The following is a 16403-nucleotide window of genomic DNA, read 5'->3' as shown; positions in this document are numbered from 1 at the left end:
GCATGCCAGCTGGGAAGCAGCCGCACAGCCACGGGGTGGCCATGGATGCCACTGACAATGTGCGCTGTAACCAAAAGGGCCGGCTAGGGCTGGAGGGTATAGCCAGGGCCTTCCGGCAGCAACAGCTGAGCAACAGAGCAAGCAGTGCAAGAGTAAGGACCAAGATTCACGTCTTGTGGCGTGGGCTGTGGTATCCTCCCCCGGGCAGTGAGTGTCCTGCCAGCCACGGCAGCGCACGCCTCTGCCAGCTGCAAGGGCAGGCATCAGCTGGCAAAGGGCAAGGAGTTCTGTACCCACAGTCTGCAGCGTGGCGCTGGAATGCACACAGGCTGAGCAATGGATGTGCCCGGGAAAAAGCAGGTTTAAAATGCTTTGGATGGGGACTTTCAATGTCCCTGTACCAATTACCCGTTACGACTCTTCATTCTTCCAAAAATTGTCTTAGACTTTGCAAACTCGTTCATGAGGCTCTTTGGCGACACCGAGATTCCCCCCATTGGCTGCACTGAAACAAATCAAGGCTGGTTTCAGCACTTCCAGCGTCTGTAATTTATATTTAATGTGGCAGCCTAATGTGGAGCTTCTTCTTGCTCTGTTTCACAGCAGGGAAGCTGCAGCCGGCCAGCTCATCGGGGAAAACCGCCCCACGCCCCCAGGCAGCCTGTTCCAGTGCTTTGCCACCCCCCATGTAAAGAAGTCCTTCCTCATGTTGAAGTGGAAACTTCTTGTGTTTTAGTTTATGGCCACTGCTCCTTGTCCTGTCGCTGGGCACCACTCTTTTGGCACCCGCCTGCGAGATATCTGTATGCATTAGTGAATCGTCTCTTTCTAGACTAACACGGCCAGCTCCTGCAGTCTCCCCTCACGACAGATGCTCCAGACCCCAAACCAGTTCCCCCGCCCCTTCCCAGCGCTTCCCTTCAGCGTCTCCAGTCCCGTCCCGCCCCGCCACGCGCTGCCGCCAGAGCGGACTGCCCGGGTGCAACCAACTGCGGCGCTGGGCAGAGGGGGGAGCAGAGACTGCCGCCCGGCACAGCCCGAGCGTCTCCCCTGCAACGTGCGCGCCACAGCACTATCACCACACCATCCCCCCCCCCCCCCAGCCGGCCGTACCATTTCTCTGCTATGAGGCGCTTTGGGCAGGAATGTACCAAGGGCGCGGAGGGAAAGGGGGGTAGCCAAGACAGGCGCGTGACAAGACTGCGTGTGGGGGTCACGTTCGAAGGGACTCAGCGTCGGCTCTCAGTCCCGTTGTTCTGCAGAACCGTGCAGGACCACGGTCTCATCGAGGCGCCCCCTCGCCAGGGGGAAAAGCAGGGAGGAGGCGCCGGTCCTCCTTAAGCCCTTCCTCCGGCGGGATGGGGTTGGGCCGTCCCACCGGGCGCGCGCCCCCGCCCCCCCGCGCGCCGCGTTCTTCCCGGATCGCCGCCACTGCTGGGTCCGCGGGGCGCGCGCGCGAACGGGCGGGAGCGGGGGCGGACGCGGAGCCTCCCGGCACCCGCCAGACATGTCGGTGGCGTTCGCGGCCCCGAGGCAGCGGGGCAAGGGGGAGATCACGCCGGCCGCCATCCAGAAGGTGAGGAGGGCGCGAGGAGGAGGGCCCGGCCCGGGCGGCCCCGGGGGCTGCAGCTGCCGCTTCCTGCCGCGCGGGGAACGGGGGCGGCTGCGGCCCGGAGCGCCGAGGCCCCGGCGGGGAAGGGAGGCGGCCGGCGCTAGGGAGCACTGGCTGTGCCCGGGGCTCGGCCCCGGCGGGGCGCTGCCCCTCTCTCTGCGCTTGGACACTTGTTGGAGGGTCCCGGGGCCGGCGGGAGGCGCAGGGCGGGGGCGGGCGATGTCCCTGGGCCCCTCCAGCCCTCATTTTACTTCCTCCAATTGGGCTGCCCCGATTGCCCCCGCGGGCCTGAATTAACCCGAGAGGATTCGGCCTGGAAGCGGAGGAGTTGAGTAAGCCCTTCTTGCGGGGGGGCCCTGGGAGTGGGACCGCAGCCGGCTTGTTCCAGACCCTGTGCCTGACTCCGAGCGCTGCGGGGTAGGCGGCGGCTCCAGTTCCCCAAACTTGGTCGGCCTGGTAGTTAAGGCTGCCTCCCACTGAACCTTAGGTGTGATTGAAGAAGAATATTGCGGTCGGAGCCAATGACAGCGGCTCCGGACGACTCCATTTCAGCTTTTGTGGGAGGGAGCAAGTTAACTCTCTAAAGTGATGAAATAAAAAGGACCTACAGGATTTATAATATTCCACAGTGTTTTGTGTCAGCAGCAACAAAGGAGCATGTTCAAGTTGACTGCTAGCTGTGTGGTATTTGGAAACTTTACTGAAGACTCGCACCATCATTGGTGTGGATGGCCGTGGATCAAACAGATTTCAGATTGCTGCCAGCTCCTTGCGTAGGGGAGTCTTTTGGGTAGATAGAGCTAATGTCTGATTTAGTAAAGGATTAGAGCCTCAACAAAGTAGGTGTTGCAGCGATATGGACGTCAGAGAAGACCCCAGCTATAATGGGGACCTCCAGGCTACTGTTGGAGAAGTTGGTGCTTGGGAATTGTAGATGAAAAATGCATATCCACTGGGTGGAAATCTGCACAAAGGTAGTCAGTAGAGACTTCAGGTCACATGGGGAATACAGACGATTTAAGTTTTTTATGTGCTATAGTCAAACCATTAGTTCAGTGGTGGTGTGCTGGCAAAATCCTAGTGTTAAAGCTGAAAAATTTTTGTAATGTACCTGATCTGTCAGAAGCCCTGAAGGTATCTTCATCCAGCTGGAAACGAGATTGTATTTTGATGGTAGATGTTTATAACTATCTGAATCTTCTATCAGCAAGCACTCAGTTAAACTTGTATAAAACAGTTGTTTGCAGTCCTATCTAGGAAACAGTTATGTTCCTTCTTGTTCCCTTTCCTCTTAGTCCTAGCATTCCTGCCCTCCCATCCATCCCTTCCTCCCCGAGAGGTCCGGCTTACATGGCTGTAGTGAAGAGTGCAACCATCTAATGGGCAATCTCAAGGTCTACTTGTCTGATAAGCCTTAAGAATCTGCCACTTTCCTCAGGATTGTGGGAGACATTCTGAGGCGAGCCTTGATTCACAGCTTCCTTTGCAAGTGCTCCATTAGACTTTGGTACCAAAGGTATTGTCTCATTTTTCTCCATTTTTTTTTTTTGTGAAAATGGCCATTGTGTTTCTTATAAAACTTAAAGTTAGTACATGTGTCATGTGCCAGTGTAGCAGTGGTCTGTGATCTTCCTCAGAGAGTGCAGTTGTAGCTTTGCTTGTTTTCTGAGGCTCACACAGTAGCTGAAAGTAGTGCAGTTATGTCTGTGTTTAGTGCTTAACAAATGCATTTCCAGATCTAGCAGTTTCAGGCAAAATACTTGCACTGGGATAATTCTAGTCCATTCTGGTAAATTACTGGTTAGAGTTTAAGAAAACTTGTCTGGCTGGCTCATTCTTACATGGATATAAGTCCTGAGTAGACTGCATACGGTTTCTGGCTCCATACTCTTTTCACAGTAGAGCTGGATTAGGTAGGAGAAAAAGAGTCAGTACTTCTTTTTTTTTTTTCCCCTCGCTTAGAATTTGTTTGGGAAATAAAGGTTGTGTAATGATGTTGTGCTTTCCTTTTGGAAGGATGAGCCTAGTCATGGCTAGTTTCAACCATGTTTAGAAGGAGATGATCTTTGGGACGTTTAAGATTCTGTTAGTTTTGTGAAATTAAGCAGCTGGGTAAAGGATCTAAACTAGCTTTCCAGTGAGAGAAAGCAAAGGAGTAAATTGATGGAAGATTTTGTGTTTGGCAGTAAATTTTCTGTTGCACTCAGTTGAGTTGGGTAACTTGGCTGGTGGCTCAGATTAGCCATGATTCTGCTGAATCTTGCTTGATCAGAGTGCAGAGCATGAGCTAGAAAGATGAGTGTGGGCACATGCACTGTAGGAGACCAGGTTGTGCTTTTTTTTCCTGTTTACAGAGCTTGAAACACTCTTGACTTCATGAACTTCTTGTAGAAAGTTGTGAAATCAGCCATTTCCCATGAGTTTTAGCACTACTCTTTTTTGGTCAGAAAATTAATTAACAGGTGTTCATTTTCATGGACACTTCTGAAGTATAATAGATTTATTGTGCCCATTTGTCCTGTTTGTGGCCACCACAGGATTAATTCTTGCAGCAGCCAGGAGGGATCACAGTGTGGACCTGGAGATTATTCTGTAGGACCTCACTTCATTTGATGGGGGATGGGGGAAGGGGTCACGTAGTGTGTTGTGGTCAGATATTGTCAGGGGTTCCATGTGGTGAGCACCTGTATGGGAATCATTTGCCTCTCTTGTACCCTCCATTATTAGTATTTTTGCTATTCCCGTTTGCTTCTTATCTCACTGCTGTTTCCAGTAAATTTTTCCTATCTCAACTGGTGATCTTAACCTTTTGTATCTCCAGTTCTCCCCTCCACCCCACTAGAGGGGAGAAGGGTACATGGTTTGGAGTGTTTCAGTGGGAGCACTAAACTGGGGAATACCATTCCTAAACTGTAACACCATTATACCAAATATTTCTAAAATGCAGCTAGTTAGACATTCTCCATGTAAATATGGCCTAGCTTTCCAGCACATTTGCTTTGAACAAATCTGGTCAGCTCAGTTTTCATCAATAACAATTTCAGTGCCTTTTTAAATTAAATTTATAAGCAGTTGCAGGCTTTAGAAGGAGAAGGGAAACTTGGGGCATAGACTTTTAAGTGAATTTCTTGTTAGCAATCAAATGAAGGAATGCAGAAAACTTCTAAAACTTTCTAAGAATTTGGTGCAGAATCAGCATTGTTATTTGACCAGGATGCTTCACAAATGTAGCTGCTGATAGTAGTGCTATGAAACCCTTCAGCCAAAACCCCTGAAACTCATCAGATGGGGGGAATATGGGAGCAAAACAGTGTTCTATAAATAATTGGTGAAGCAGAATTTTCTGGATAACAACTTTTTTTTTGTTGCTTTTAAAAACTAAGACAAGGAGCAAGACTCAAGACTCAAACTTACCTTCAGTTTCTTTCCAAAAAGAATGTGAAATTTACTCCAAACTTCTTCTTTATTGTTTCAGATGTTGGATGAAAACAACCATCTCATTCAGTGTATAATGGACTATCAGAACAAAGGAAAGACTTCTGAATGCTCTCAGTAAGACCTTAATCCATATCTACTGTGTACTGGGTGAATTTCCATCTAGATGACCATTCTTGATGTTTAGCTTACGTTTCAGGACACCTGTGCTGTGAAGAAAAGTATTGCTACACATACTATACTTAAAATTTATGTGTGTGGGGGGGTTTATTTGCTGTATGAGTATCACTTCTGTCACTGAAATGTTGCAACTTGCCTACTGCAAGTCGATGTCACGATGATGGTGCTCATACAAACTAGGACAGTGTAACAGATCTTTTCCCATTGTTGGAGAGAGGTAGTTTTGTTTGAGCTATTCTCAAAATCATGTAGGAAAGTGGGCCTTTCTGCTTCCTCATGGCATGTTTGAAAACTACCTGCTTTTCACTTGCCCAAGAACAAACTGGCTTGTTTTAAAAGTTTGACTTGCCAAAATATCCGATATGGACTTGCTTCTAGTGGGGCCTTTGGAGAGTGATCTGAGAGAACTATAGAAGGAGTGAATTGTTAAAGAGTGTTATTTTCCCATTACTCTTTTCTGGCATGAGGTGATCATGGCACCCATGTAATCAGAAAAATATGGACAGATAGGACATCTTAGTCCCTTGCCAAGAGAACTGGTAGTCTGGGAATAGGAGTGGGATCATAAATAATAAATGCTTTTGGTTTAAGGGACTACTTTTGTTCACAAGCCTGTAGTTATGTACTTGTAATCTGCTCCAGCTTTCAAGGTTATTTTTGTGACTGTGGGCTAGATATTAAGAATCGGGACTGTGGTTCTCTAGCAGAAAAATTATTCCTTAGCAAACTTTGAAAGCTTGGCGTCCTGCTGAAATGTGGTCACAATTGACATAAATCTATGATATCTTGAATATGAGGACATAATAAAAAGCTCTCTTTCTCTAGCGTTTGTGATGGAAATTACACCAGACACAAGCACACTCCCTATATGTCTTCTGGTGATTTAGTTTAAGGCAGGAAGTGAAACAGGTGAAACTAGTGTCACCCAGCTTTACATTATTTTTATACCAAGACAGTAGTAGAGATAGGCATAGATTTGATGGAGACATTGGGAAAGATTGGATAGTAGGTAAGTGTGAGGGAGAGGCTTAAGATTCGTAGTAATGGTACTCTTGTGTCTTGAGTCTTGTTTAGCATAGGTAGCTTTCTGTACATACGTGGAATTAGAGTAAATTCTGATGTTACTGTATTAGTGAATTAAGATTTGTTTTGCTTTATTTTGATAGATACCAGCAGATGCTGCATACAAACTTGGTTTACCTAGCCACTATAGCTGACTCCAACCAGAACATGCAGTCTCTACTACCAGCAGTAAGTACAAAACAGTGTAAAAGTGGGGAATACATTTCATTTGGATTCCTGAAGGGAAGAAAACGGCAAAACCAAACCAAAAACCAACCAACCAAATGTTTGAGATAATGACCAAACACTTGGCCTCTGATTTACTGTACAGTGCATACATGATGCTATCCCTTCATGCTGTATTTGGAGTAATCTCACTGCTTAGGTCTTGCTTAAAATCTGGCTTATTTAACTGAAGACTGTTAGTGTGAATAAGATATGCAATGCAGAGTTATTTGGCCTGCCTCAAAGACAGAATTTTTTTTCCTTGGTTTTTTTTCCCCCCTCAGCTGAGAACTGTAGTGGCATGGCTCTTAGTCAACTCCTACAGCAGTGCTCTTTTTCCTCTTAGATTAGGGAAGGATGGGGGAGTGGGATTTTTATTTTTCACTGGAATATCATCCATTCTCTTGCCTTAGTGGAATGAGTCTGGGTAAATTTTTTTCTGCTTTTCTCACTTCTAGGTGAGTCTCAAATTCTTTGCCTTTCTTCTGTATTGGAAAACAACCTTTTTTTTAAGGTGCATTATGATAATATGAAAGATATAAGGGCTCCCAGGCTTAACTTGAAACACTACATCACTTTACATGTCTTGGATATTACTTGCTGTCTTTTCTAAGTCTGAATTTTTTCTGAGTCTGTATTCCTGAACTCTATTTCATGCGATGCCTCAAATTTTTCCCCTTTTCCATTGTTTATGGAGCAGTAAGAAAAGAAACAGCAGCATTAAAATGGCTTGCTATCTGTTTGCTTTTTGTGCTAATCAGAAAGCTTGGGGAGTTCATTGTGAGTAACACAAGTAAGTTCTTTGTTTTTTGGTAATAAGACTTTTCTTGAATTAATATAGTCTTGATTCATTTCTGTAATATGAAGCTAAAAAGAATGTCTATAAAACAGCCATTCCTAGATACTAGTTTTCACCAACTGAAATTGAATTACTTTTTCTTTGGTCTCTGGAGAAGTGTTCTCCAATCATTGGTACTAGCGAAGCATCCTTTCAAGGTGGTACCTAGAGGACTATAGAAACAGTGCTTCATTATGTCCAACCTGTTGTGCCTGTAGAGGTTTCTCTTTTTATAAATCCATGCTTGTCGCTGAGGGGGAGGGAGAGAAACCTTTAAGAGGGCTGTGTGTGTTCCTCAACTAATACATTTCTGGAGGCTTAATTCATATCCTGGTTCTGATGACAACTGGAAATGAATTTGACCTTATCCTAGTCCCTGGTGGACAGCCCTGTTGTTAAAGTTGAATGTGATAGCATTCTGTTCTTAAAAGAAAATGAAGATAGGACTGGGAAAGGCTTTTGCAGATCTGGACTGAAGTGTGTTTCTGATTTTCAATGTCAGGAATATGCCATGGTACTGAGAAAAATAACATAGTGTGTGTTTGAGGGGGTAGAGAGAGTCTCTTTTGGACAGGTGAGGAAGGGAATAAAGGTAGCTTCTTGGGTTTTCTTTCAAAAATACTAAATGAAATTTAGATCTTCAGTCTTGCCTAAATGTAGATGCTCTAACATACTAAGTAAAATCTTTGAAGATTGTCCTGAAATGTAGCATAATCAGACAAGATGATTTTTGTTGGGAGTTTATAGAAAAGTATTCTTTAAATTCTTTCTGTCTTCCTAGTAGATTTTAGCTAATAGAATTTGGGAACATGTGAGTTATCATATTACCTTTCTTTTTTCAATGCAAGATAAAGTACTTCAGAGTTTTTTCCTCCACTGGCTTTCCATGTAGGAACTGATGAGGCTCATGTTGATTCGGAAGTAGTATGATTCTCATCACCATGCTTGTGTATCAGCAGTTGATCAGTCTTACTAAATTCAAGGTGTGGATGGTAACAGTTAAATACGGAGCAAGATAGTGTGTGTGTGTAGACATCTACTATTACTAATACTAAAATACATGAATTTTATTATACTACTATTGTAGTTTCTTCCCACAGAAGTTAGGAGACCTTGAGCCTGGATAGATTCAGAAGTTGAGTCGTGTCTCGTCTATTCATTTCTGGAAGATTGTTCCCCCCAAGTAAACTATATTTTGTTTTTCATTTAAATCTTACCTTGTTACTATCTTAATCAGATAAATAAACTCAAGAAATTTCACAACTTTTAAAGTGTTTCATAAAAAGTAATAGTTACGTGTTAAAGTGAGGTTGGAAAAAGAATGCTTCTGTTCAGATATCATTCACATTGATAAAAGCCATAAATGACCAGGTTCATTGAAATTTTTAATATGAGCAAAATTACTCTAACCTTATGAGAACTTCATTGTGTCCTCTAGCAATATTCCTTAGACTTAATGCTTTATATTGTTAGGAAAAATGCTTGTAGTTGCCTGCTGTGCCTCTTTCCTTGTCTTTCAGAATTCACTGTTCTAATGAAATGCCTGACTTTGTTTCTGAAACTCTGGTATTGCCGTAGAGAGCAGAAAGTGTAGTGACCTTTTGGTGCTGTGAGGAGAAATGTTTATATAACAGGGACCTGGAAGGGTGGAAAAGGTGAACCAGGTGAAGCAAGTACTGCAGGGTCTGGGTGAAGGGAGCTAGCCAAGCTTTGAAAATCCAGTGTCATAACAAAGCTCCTGTGGTCTTTGTATGCCTGCTAGACTATTAAATTATTACTTTTGGGGTAAGACACCTTCTTTCACATTAAAAGACCTAGTTCTTGACTCAACCAGTCTTTTTTCAGCTGTGTGAACAGCAGCATTATTAAGGGCAGGGCTGTTACGGAGTGTCTTCCCTGCTGGGTAAGAGCAGTGACTAAGTTCACATATGAAGTTGATACAACTTTTTGCTGCCTCTTTTTGAGTTGTGGCAGATATTCTCTTTCTTGGATAACAGTCAAGAGTCTCTTTACCACCACCTTGTGAGATAAGCTAGCTTCCCAAAAAGGGCTTGCACCATGGGGAGCACAACACTTGCATTCTTGTGATTTTTCACTGGTGCTGCTTTTGAGGGAGGCTACAGCAAGATATTGATGTCCTTGAACTGTAGAGAGCAAAGATGCAATTAAAGTGGTGGTGAGGTGTTGTGCGTGCATGTTTCTAAACACATGAAATTTCAAACTGCAGAACAAGAATCTTATCCTCCTTGACTTTTACTTTTTTTGTTTTCTGGAGTGTTTTAGTGGCCTTAAAAAGTCATTGCAGACTACTGAATAAAAAATCCCTAGCTTTTCTACTTGGACATTTTCCCCTCTCTTATATGTCTTCATTTTGCCAAATATTTTTAAGGAAACAAGCCATGACCTTCACTTTATTTAGTATGTAGTGGGAAACTTCTCATTTTATAATTCTGCAGGAATTATTTGGGAACATTTGTGTGGGGTTTTTGTGGTTTGTTTGGTTTTTTGGGGGGAGGGGTGTTTTCATTTTTGTTTGGTTTTTAATACAGGAAGTGATTTTTTTTCAGGTTTTTTTACTTGCATTCTGTCAGCATGCAGAGCACGAGATTTTGGTGTGTATTTCAAGAAGGTGTTGAAAATGTGCTTCTGATTATGACTCACTTGTGTAACATAGAGCTTTCTTTTATGTTGAAAGTGCCAGTTTCTTCCAGTACTGAGTTACAGTCTGTATGTGTAATGACTTACAATAAAAGTTACTGTGTCCAAGTTCAAGAAGAATCTGGATATTGCATTAAATACTTTTTCTAAATTTCATAATACTGGAAAGGTTATTAATAAACTTCATAATTACAAAAAAAAAAAAAATTTTCCTTGAGCTATTTCTCTCAAAAATCAAGCTTTTTGTTGGACTTGTGAAATCCCTTATTGTGTGCTGTTCCCGAACTTGTCACACAGGTTAGGGAGCAGTCCGTGCCACTTTAGTTACAAAATACTTTTCTATAAAATAATGACTGCTCTTTATAAACACCTAATATCAATGAGCACTGAAATGCTGGTTATTTCCAAAACAACTGCTTCAAGAGATAGGGAAAAAAACAAACCACAACAAACCAAACTAACACAAAAATAACCCCAAAACCAAAGACAACCACTGCCCATACACAAAATAGTAAAATGCTTCCAAAAATTAACTTGAAGACAAGCTTTCATGAAGTGCTAGTAATGATGTTTAATGGTTCTAAGTTGTGGAGCTCTGCAGGCTAGATAGGAATCTTCAATATAAGCATGGCTTCACTCAAACAAGGAAAACTCTCATTTAATTTTAAACACTTTATTTTTCAAAAGGGTAATGTTCAATCTATGGTTTTAATGTACTAAATATGTTTGTAGAAAAAAATTGGAGTCTTAAGAACTGAGCTGTGCACTCTGGTTTTTTAGTAGCCTTTATTTTGAACATAAAAGCTGTCTAAAATACATGTTGATTAAAGTACCTTGATGTGTTTTTTCTTGAAAAAAAGGAAGATGGTATTCTGAGAATAAAAATATGACTCAGTTTTAACACTTTAAAATAAAATTTTGAAATAAAACTTCTGTTACTGATGATGAGAGGAATCCTAAATTAATGAGATTCTTCTCCAGTTATGTACCAAATGCCCGGGAAAGTTTGACGCCTGTGGTAGTGTTGTGGTTTAACCCCAGCTGGCAGCTAAGTACCATTGCTCACCCCACACACCTTCCTTCCCCTTGCAGTGGGCTGGGCAGGAGAATCAGAAAAAAAGGTTAGATAAGAACAGTTTAATAATTGAAATAAAATACTATAATAAGATTATAATTAAAAATGAGACAGTAAAACCACAGACCAGTGCTCAGCCTGAGTCTGATGCTCTGTGGTGTGGATTTTCCCTTTGGCCAGCTTGGGTCCTCTGTCCTGGCCATGCTCTCTCCTGGCTTCTTGCAGGCCTTGCTGGCGGAGCCTGGGAAACCGAAAAATCTTTGACTTAGAGTAAGTGCTGCTTAGCAGCAGCTAAAACATCAGTGTGTTATCAACATTATTCTACTGAATCCAAAACACAGCACTGTACCAGCTACCAGGAAGAAAATCAACTCTATCCCAGCAGAAATCAGGACAGGTGGCATAGCAGAAGATCTGTTTGTGGTATGTGCAGTATGGTGCATAATTCTGCATTAGCCTTTCAGAACACAAGTCCATGCCCAATTCAAGTTCAGCTATTTGTAAACTCAATAATAGAGAACAGAGCAAAAGGAAGGTTGAATGTTTCCTGTCAAGAGGCAAGGGAGCTATTAGTCATTACTGGAGCTTGGATTTTGAAGAATAATTGCTCTGATTAAATGTTAAATAGTGCGGGTAGCTTGGGGTGGGTTCGGACGGTCGGGACTGACGGAGATCTCTGAAGTCAGATCTTGGAACATGCGGTTTATTGCAAAGGGCGTGGGTATAGGGGCACTGCTTAGAGCTGCCAGACTCAGCTCGGAGCAGGCCCAGGAGAGCAAGAGAGTAAGCGGGTAAGTAAAGAAAGAGAGAGAGCGAGAGAGGAATGAGAATGAAGAAGTGAGAGAGTGTAGTAAGAGTGTGAGTAAGAGTGGAGTAAGAGTGTCTGAAGTCCTGGTTACAATACAATAAATCATCTTCTGTACTGAATATTCTAATTGTCACTAACCAATCTAATACAAGATACAAATCCTATAGCATTTACATACCGCCTATAAGAGTTCTTATATTACCATAGAGTGTTACATCTTAACTTCTCAAAACTACTCTTTGGACCCCTTCTGCTGAGCTAGTAGGGTCTGCTCTGACCCTTGGACCTGCCTGCAAGCAGAGGGTATTGTTCAATCAAGAGGGGATTACCTTCAGTCGGCCATACCATTGTTTTCCAGTTGTTCAGTAGCTAAGACTTGGTATCTCAAAAGGTGGCTTTCATTTCGATGTCGCTTATAGTTTTCATATTCTCAAAATCTTTTGTCAGGCAATCATATTTATAAGGCTTTCTTGTTTCATCTTCCCCAACATCTCCCCTGTTCTGATGAACAACTAAGATATTAGACATAGTCCTACTCGTCATTTTTTGCACACACTGAAGTATACAAGGTACTGCTACTAAAACTATAATTATTACTACTAGAATAATCAAGCCTATTTTACAGAGTTCCCTTAGCCAAGGTGCAAAGCTCCAACCATCAAACAAACTGTCTAGCCAAGACGGGTGGGTCATCTGTTGTAATTTGGTTAGCTAGGTCCCTTAGTTTTTGTAGCTGTTTGTGAATAGAAACAGAATGATCGGATAAGTTCATACAGCATAATCCTTCAAAATCTTCACAGCCATGCCCATGTGCTAATAAAAGATATCAATATAAGTTTGGTGTCTATGGCTGGGAGTTGGAGAAATGTGATGATTATCATATGGCCAATATTTATCAAAAGTAACATGACCAAAACCTTCTGGAAAAGGCACTCAATAAGTTGAGAAAGGTTTGTCAGGGCTTGTGTCAGATAGACAGATGGTATCGGAGCCTGCAGATTTGGCTAAGGCAACTCAGACATTTGTCTTTGGTTGATTTACAGGTAAAGCTTCACTGCAAAAACAAAAACAAAAGGTTAAAAGCAACATGCATCTACACAAATAATGCTAAAACTCCATTCTTTTCTTGAGCTGTTTTTGGCAGACGATCTTCTCTCAGTGGTTCTGCCGAGTTCACATTTGGGTGCTGCTTCTCAGCTTCCACTCGCGGGGTCACTGGCTGGAGTGGAACCGGCAGCGGGCTTTGATGTGTGGTACAGCTTCACGTTCTTTGCTGGAATCCACTTGGTTCCTTCACCTGTGGAGAGACATGCAAATCGCTTTCCCCACATTATAAGATCATATGGTCTTTCTATTTTTCCTGATTCTAGATTCTTAATTAAAACTGGGGGGTGCTCTTTCAGTTTTGCTTTTTTGTTGTTTAAGAAATGTCTGAAAATGAGGGGATCAGGCTCTTCTGCAGAGCTGTTCAAGAAATTATAAACATACAAGGCTTTATTCAACCTTCTTTGAGGTGTAGCCTGGGCTTTTCCCCCTTTCTGTTGATTTAAAATGCGTTTTAGAGTTTGATGTGTTCCTTTTAGGGTACTTTTTAGCAGTTGTTTAAGATACGGTGAGCAAATGCCACTGTATCTTACAGCCCTTTTTAGTTCTTTAATTTCGGGAGTGGGGATGGGAGCCCACGTTTTAGGACTGTCAGGCTGTTGGCTAGCTATCACAGGCTTAGCTAATAGACTAAGACTTTCATCTTTATAGATTTGGAGTCTTATTTCATGCCAATCTGTTAATTGAGAATAATCTGAGCACTTTGGAGGATTTTTTGATTCAGAAGGTAGCGCTGACAAACTCTCAGAACTCAGTTTTCTCTTTCTGGGTTGCAAGATCCCCGTCGCTTGCTGGCGGGACTCTGGGGCTCATTGCAAACAAATCTGGCTGCTTTTCAGGGTTTCCTTGTGTTAGATTTAAAGCATCAGCTCTGGCGGAGGGGCTCTCCGTCCCCCCTGTCACTGGAGCTGCATCATTCCCATCTGTTCCCCCCCGCTCGCGGCTTGGGAGGCGAGGCTGCACTGCGCGGAGGGATGTTGCTGGGCGGTGGAGGGATACGGCTGGGCGGTGTCGGGGGTCCCCGGCGGAGCCGCGGGAAGATGTGCGGCTGGTCCCGGGAGCGGTGCTGTGGTTGGAGGAGTGTGAGCGGAGTGATATCGCTGGTCTGGGAGTTGCAGCAATTGCGCATGCGTGGGTTGCAGCAATTGCGCATGCGTGGGTTGCAGCAATTGCGCATGCGTGGGTTGCGTCATCAGGTCATCGTGGCAGGCTGTGATGGCGGCAGTCCGTGTGGCAGATGGTTCGGGCAGAGCGGGAGATGGCAGGACTGCAGAACCAGGGGCTGGGGCTGCGGCCGCGGTCGAGGGAGGGGGCGATGGGACGATCATGGATGCCGGTGGCGGTGGGACCGCACTGTTCAGCAGCTGTGAAGTGGGAGGCTGCGGTGGATACGGCAGGGTCCGGTCTGGGGCCACGGAGGCGGGCGGCGGTGGCAGGGTTGCCCTGTCGGCAGGACATGATCCCGGAGCGGCGCGAGGCAGGAGGGCCAGCAGCTGGATTGCGGCGTGCTGCCGCTGGGAGCTTGTAGGCTGGGCTGGGGTGGGTGCTGGTGCGGCGGGCAGGAACGGCGCTGCCGGAGCGGCGGTGCCGGGAGACGGGGCTGGGGCAGCGGCAGGCACAGAAGAGGCTGCAGTCATCGGTGCAGACGCTGCGGCACCGGCACCAAGTGGCTCGCGGGACTGGGGCGCTCCGCGTCCCAGCGCGAGCGATGGTGTGCGGGGATCGGGGAATTGCGCAGGAACGCCAGCAGGGACGGGAGTAGACATAGACGTCTGTGCTGCCGCGGGGCCAGGGGACAGCTCGGGGCATGCTGTGTGCGCTTGAACGGCAGGGCGGGGGGCAGGGTTCCCGCGTTAACGTGCACAGGGGGTGCCGGGGACACCAGCGCAGCCGTGACAGGCGCTGTCGGCACCGGTGGTTCGGGAGCGGCAGGAGACTGTGAAGACACAGCAGTGACGGACGCGGATGGAACATTGGCTACCACCGGCGCCGTGTCGGGGGGGGGATCTGGGGGGCTGGAAGAAGGGTCGCCGCTTGGCTTTGCGGGGGGCCGGCTATAATGGCAGCCATGGCCATAACCGGCGCGGCTGGGGGAGGGGTAACACCCGTAGGTAGCAGGGGTGTAGCCGCCGCCCCCGCCGGGGTATCGCCGGGGGGCGAGGCCACCATGATGCCAGCAGCGGGGGGTGGGGTAACAATGACGGCAGCAGTGGGGGGTGGAGCCGCGATGACGGAAACGGGGGGGGGGGCACGTGGGGGCAGGGGCAAGGAGCGGGGCCGCGAAGATGCTGGCGGACGGGGTGGTAGAAGCGAGGGGCGGGGCCGCGATGATGCTGGCGGACGGGGTGGTAGAAGCGAGGGGCGGGGCCGCGAAGACGCTGGCAGACGGGGTGGTAGAAGCGAGGGGCGGGGCCACGAAGATGCTGGCGGACGGGGTGGTAGAAGCGAGGGGTGGGGCTGCGAAGACGCTGGAACCGAGGGCGGGGACTGCGGGAGCTGGGACAGCGGGGACGAGCGGGATGGCGGGGGCGGGGATGGCGGGAGCGGTGGGAGGGGCCGTAGGGTCCGGTGGGGTGGCTGGGGCCGGGGTAACGGGTGCCGGGACTGCGAGCGCGGGGGGCGGGGCGGCGCGAGTCAGCCGGACCGCGGGTACTGGAGCTGCGAGGTCCGGTGGAGGGGCGGGGGCCGTGCTCCGCTGCGGGCTCGCGGCGGCAATGGGTGGGCTCGCAGCAGGAGCCGGGCTCGGCGGGGTGACTGCTGCGGGCGGCGCCTTCGCAGCAAACAGCTCTACCAGCGCTCTGCAAGCTGGGATCAGATCTCCTACCATATCCCGGTAGGAGACATTATTAAAGAGCTTAACCCCAACTGTGTCCCAGAAGTCTCTTGTAAAGACGGCTGAACGGTCAGCATTAGGGAAATTAAGTCGAGTCCATTCTAAAAGATTTTTTAGCTCCTGTTTAGGTAATTGACTTGGACCGGAGCTTATAAGTAAATGCTTAAGTTGCTTATAGAGATCTCTGTCATGGGCAGAGTGGGTTTGTCCCATTATTAGACCAGTATGATACTCACTTAGATGATGTCGCAGGAGCAGTGTCCTTAGTCAGAGGTCCGTCGTGGGGGGCCGGCCAGGCACTCCAGTCGGCGCTCAGGACGCTGCTTTTGGGTCCTTTCTCAGAGCTCCGGTTTTAGGCGTCGTGTGGCAACGGCTTTCTGTGCTCAGGACCTCACCGGTGGGTCCGCACTGAGAGCTCCAGTGCGGGCGGTGCTGAGCACTACTCGCCTGTGCTCGGGGCGCGCGGCAGGGTCCCTCCGTAGAGCTGCAGTCAGCACTGCTTAGCAGCGTGTCCGTGCTCGAGGGGTGCCACGGCAAACTTCCTCAAAGAGCTCCAGGTAGCCGCTGCACAGC

General features: G+C 46.7%; 2 protein-coding genes across 7 annotated transcripts in view; one reads left to right on the top strand and one right to left on the bottom strand.

Moving 5' to 3' along the window:
- The window catches only part of TAF4B (TATA-box binding protein associated factor 4b), a 113068-nt gene extending 111722 nt beyond the window's left edge, over positions 1-1346 (bottom strand). For all 3 annotated transcript variants that reach the window (XM_032123984.1, XM_032123999.1, XM_032123992.1), the window contains exon 1: positions 1114-1346. The gene's annotated coding sequence lies outside the window, so the exon portion shown is untranslated. The remainder of the gene's footprint in view (positions 1-1113) is intronic.
- Positions 1347-1507: 161 nt separating this feature from the next.
- SS18 (SS18 subunit of BAF chromatin remodeling complex) overlaps positions 1508-16403 on the top strand; it is a 49697-nt gene continuing 34801 nt past the window's right edge. For 3 of the 4 annotated variants that reach the window (XM_032124038.1, XM_032124020.1, XM_032124046.1), the window contains exons 1-3: positions 1508-1576; positions 5088-5164; positions 6394-6478. In XM_032124038.1, coding sequence (XP_031979929.1) covers positions 1508-1576; positions 5088-5164; positions 6394-6478 — 231 coding nt within the window. Of the gene's footprint in view, positions 1577-1857; positions 1945-5087; positions 5165-6393; positions 6479-16403 lie in introns of those variants that run through there. The other variant, XM_032124029.1, reaches the window with a different exon arrangement.

This window comes from Corvus moneduloides, chromosome 1 (genome assembly GCF_009650955.1).
Source record: "Corvus moneduloides isolate bCorMon1 chromosome 1, bCorMon1.pri, whole genome shotgun sequence".
NCBI lineage: Eukaryota > Metazoa > Chordata > Aves > Passeriformes > Corvidae > Corvus > Corvus moneduloides.
The sequence above is the reverse complement of the archived record's forward strand: the minus strand, read 5'-3'. Positions and strand labels throughout refer to the sequence as shown.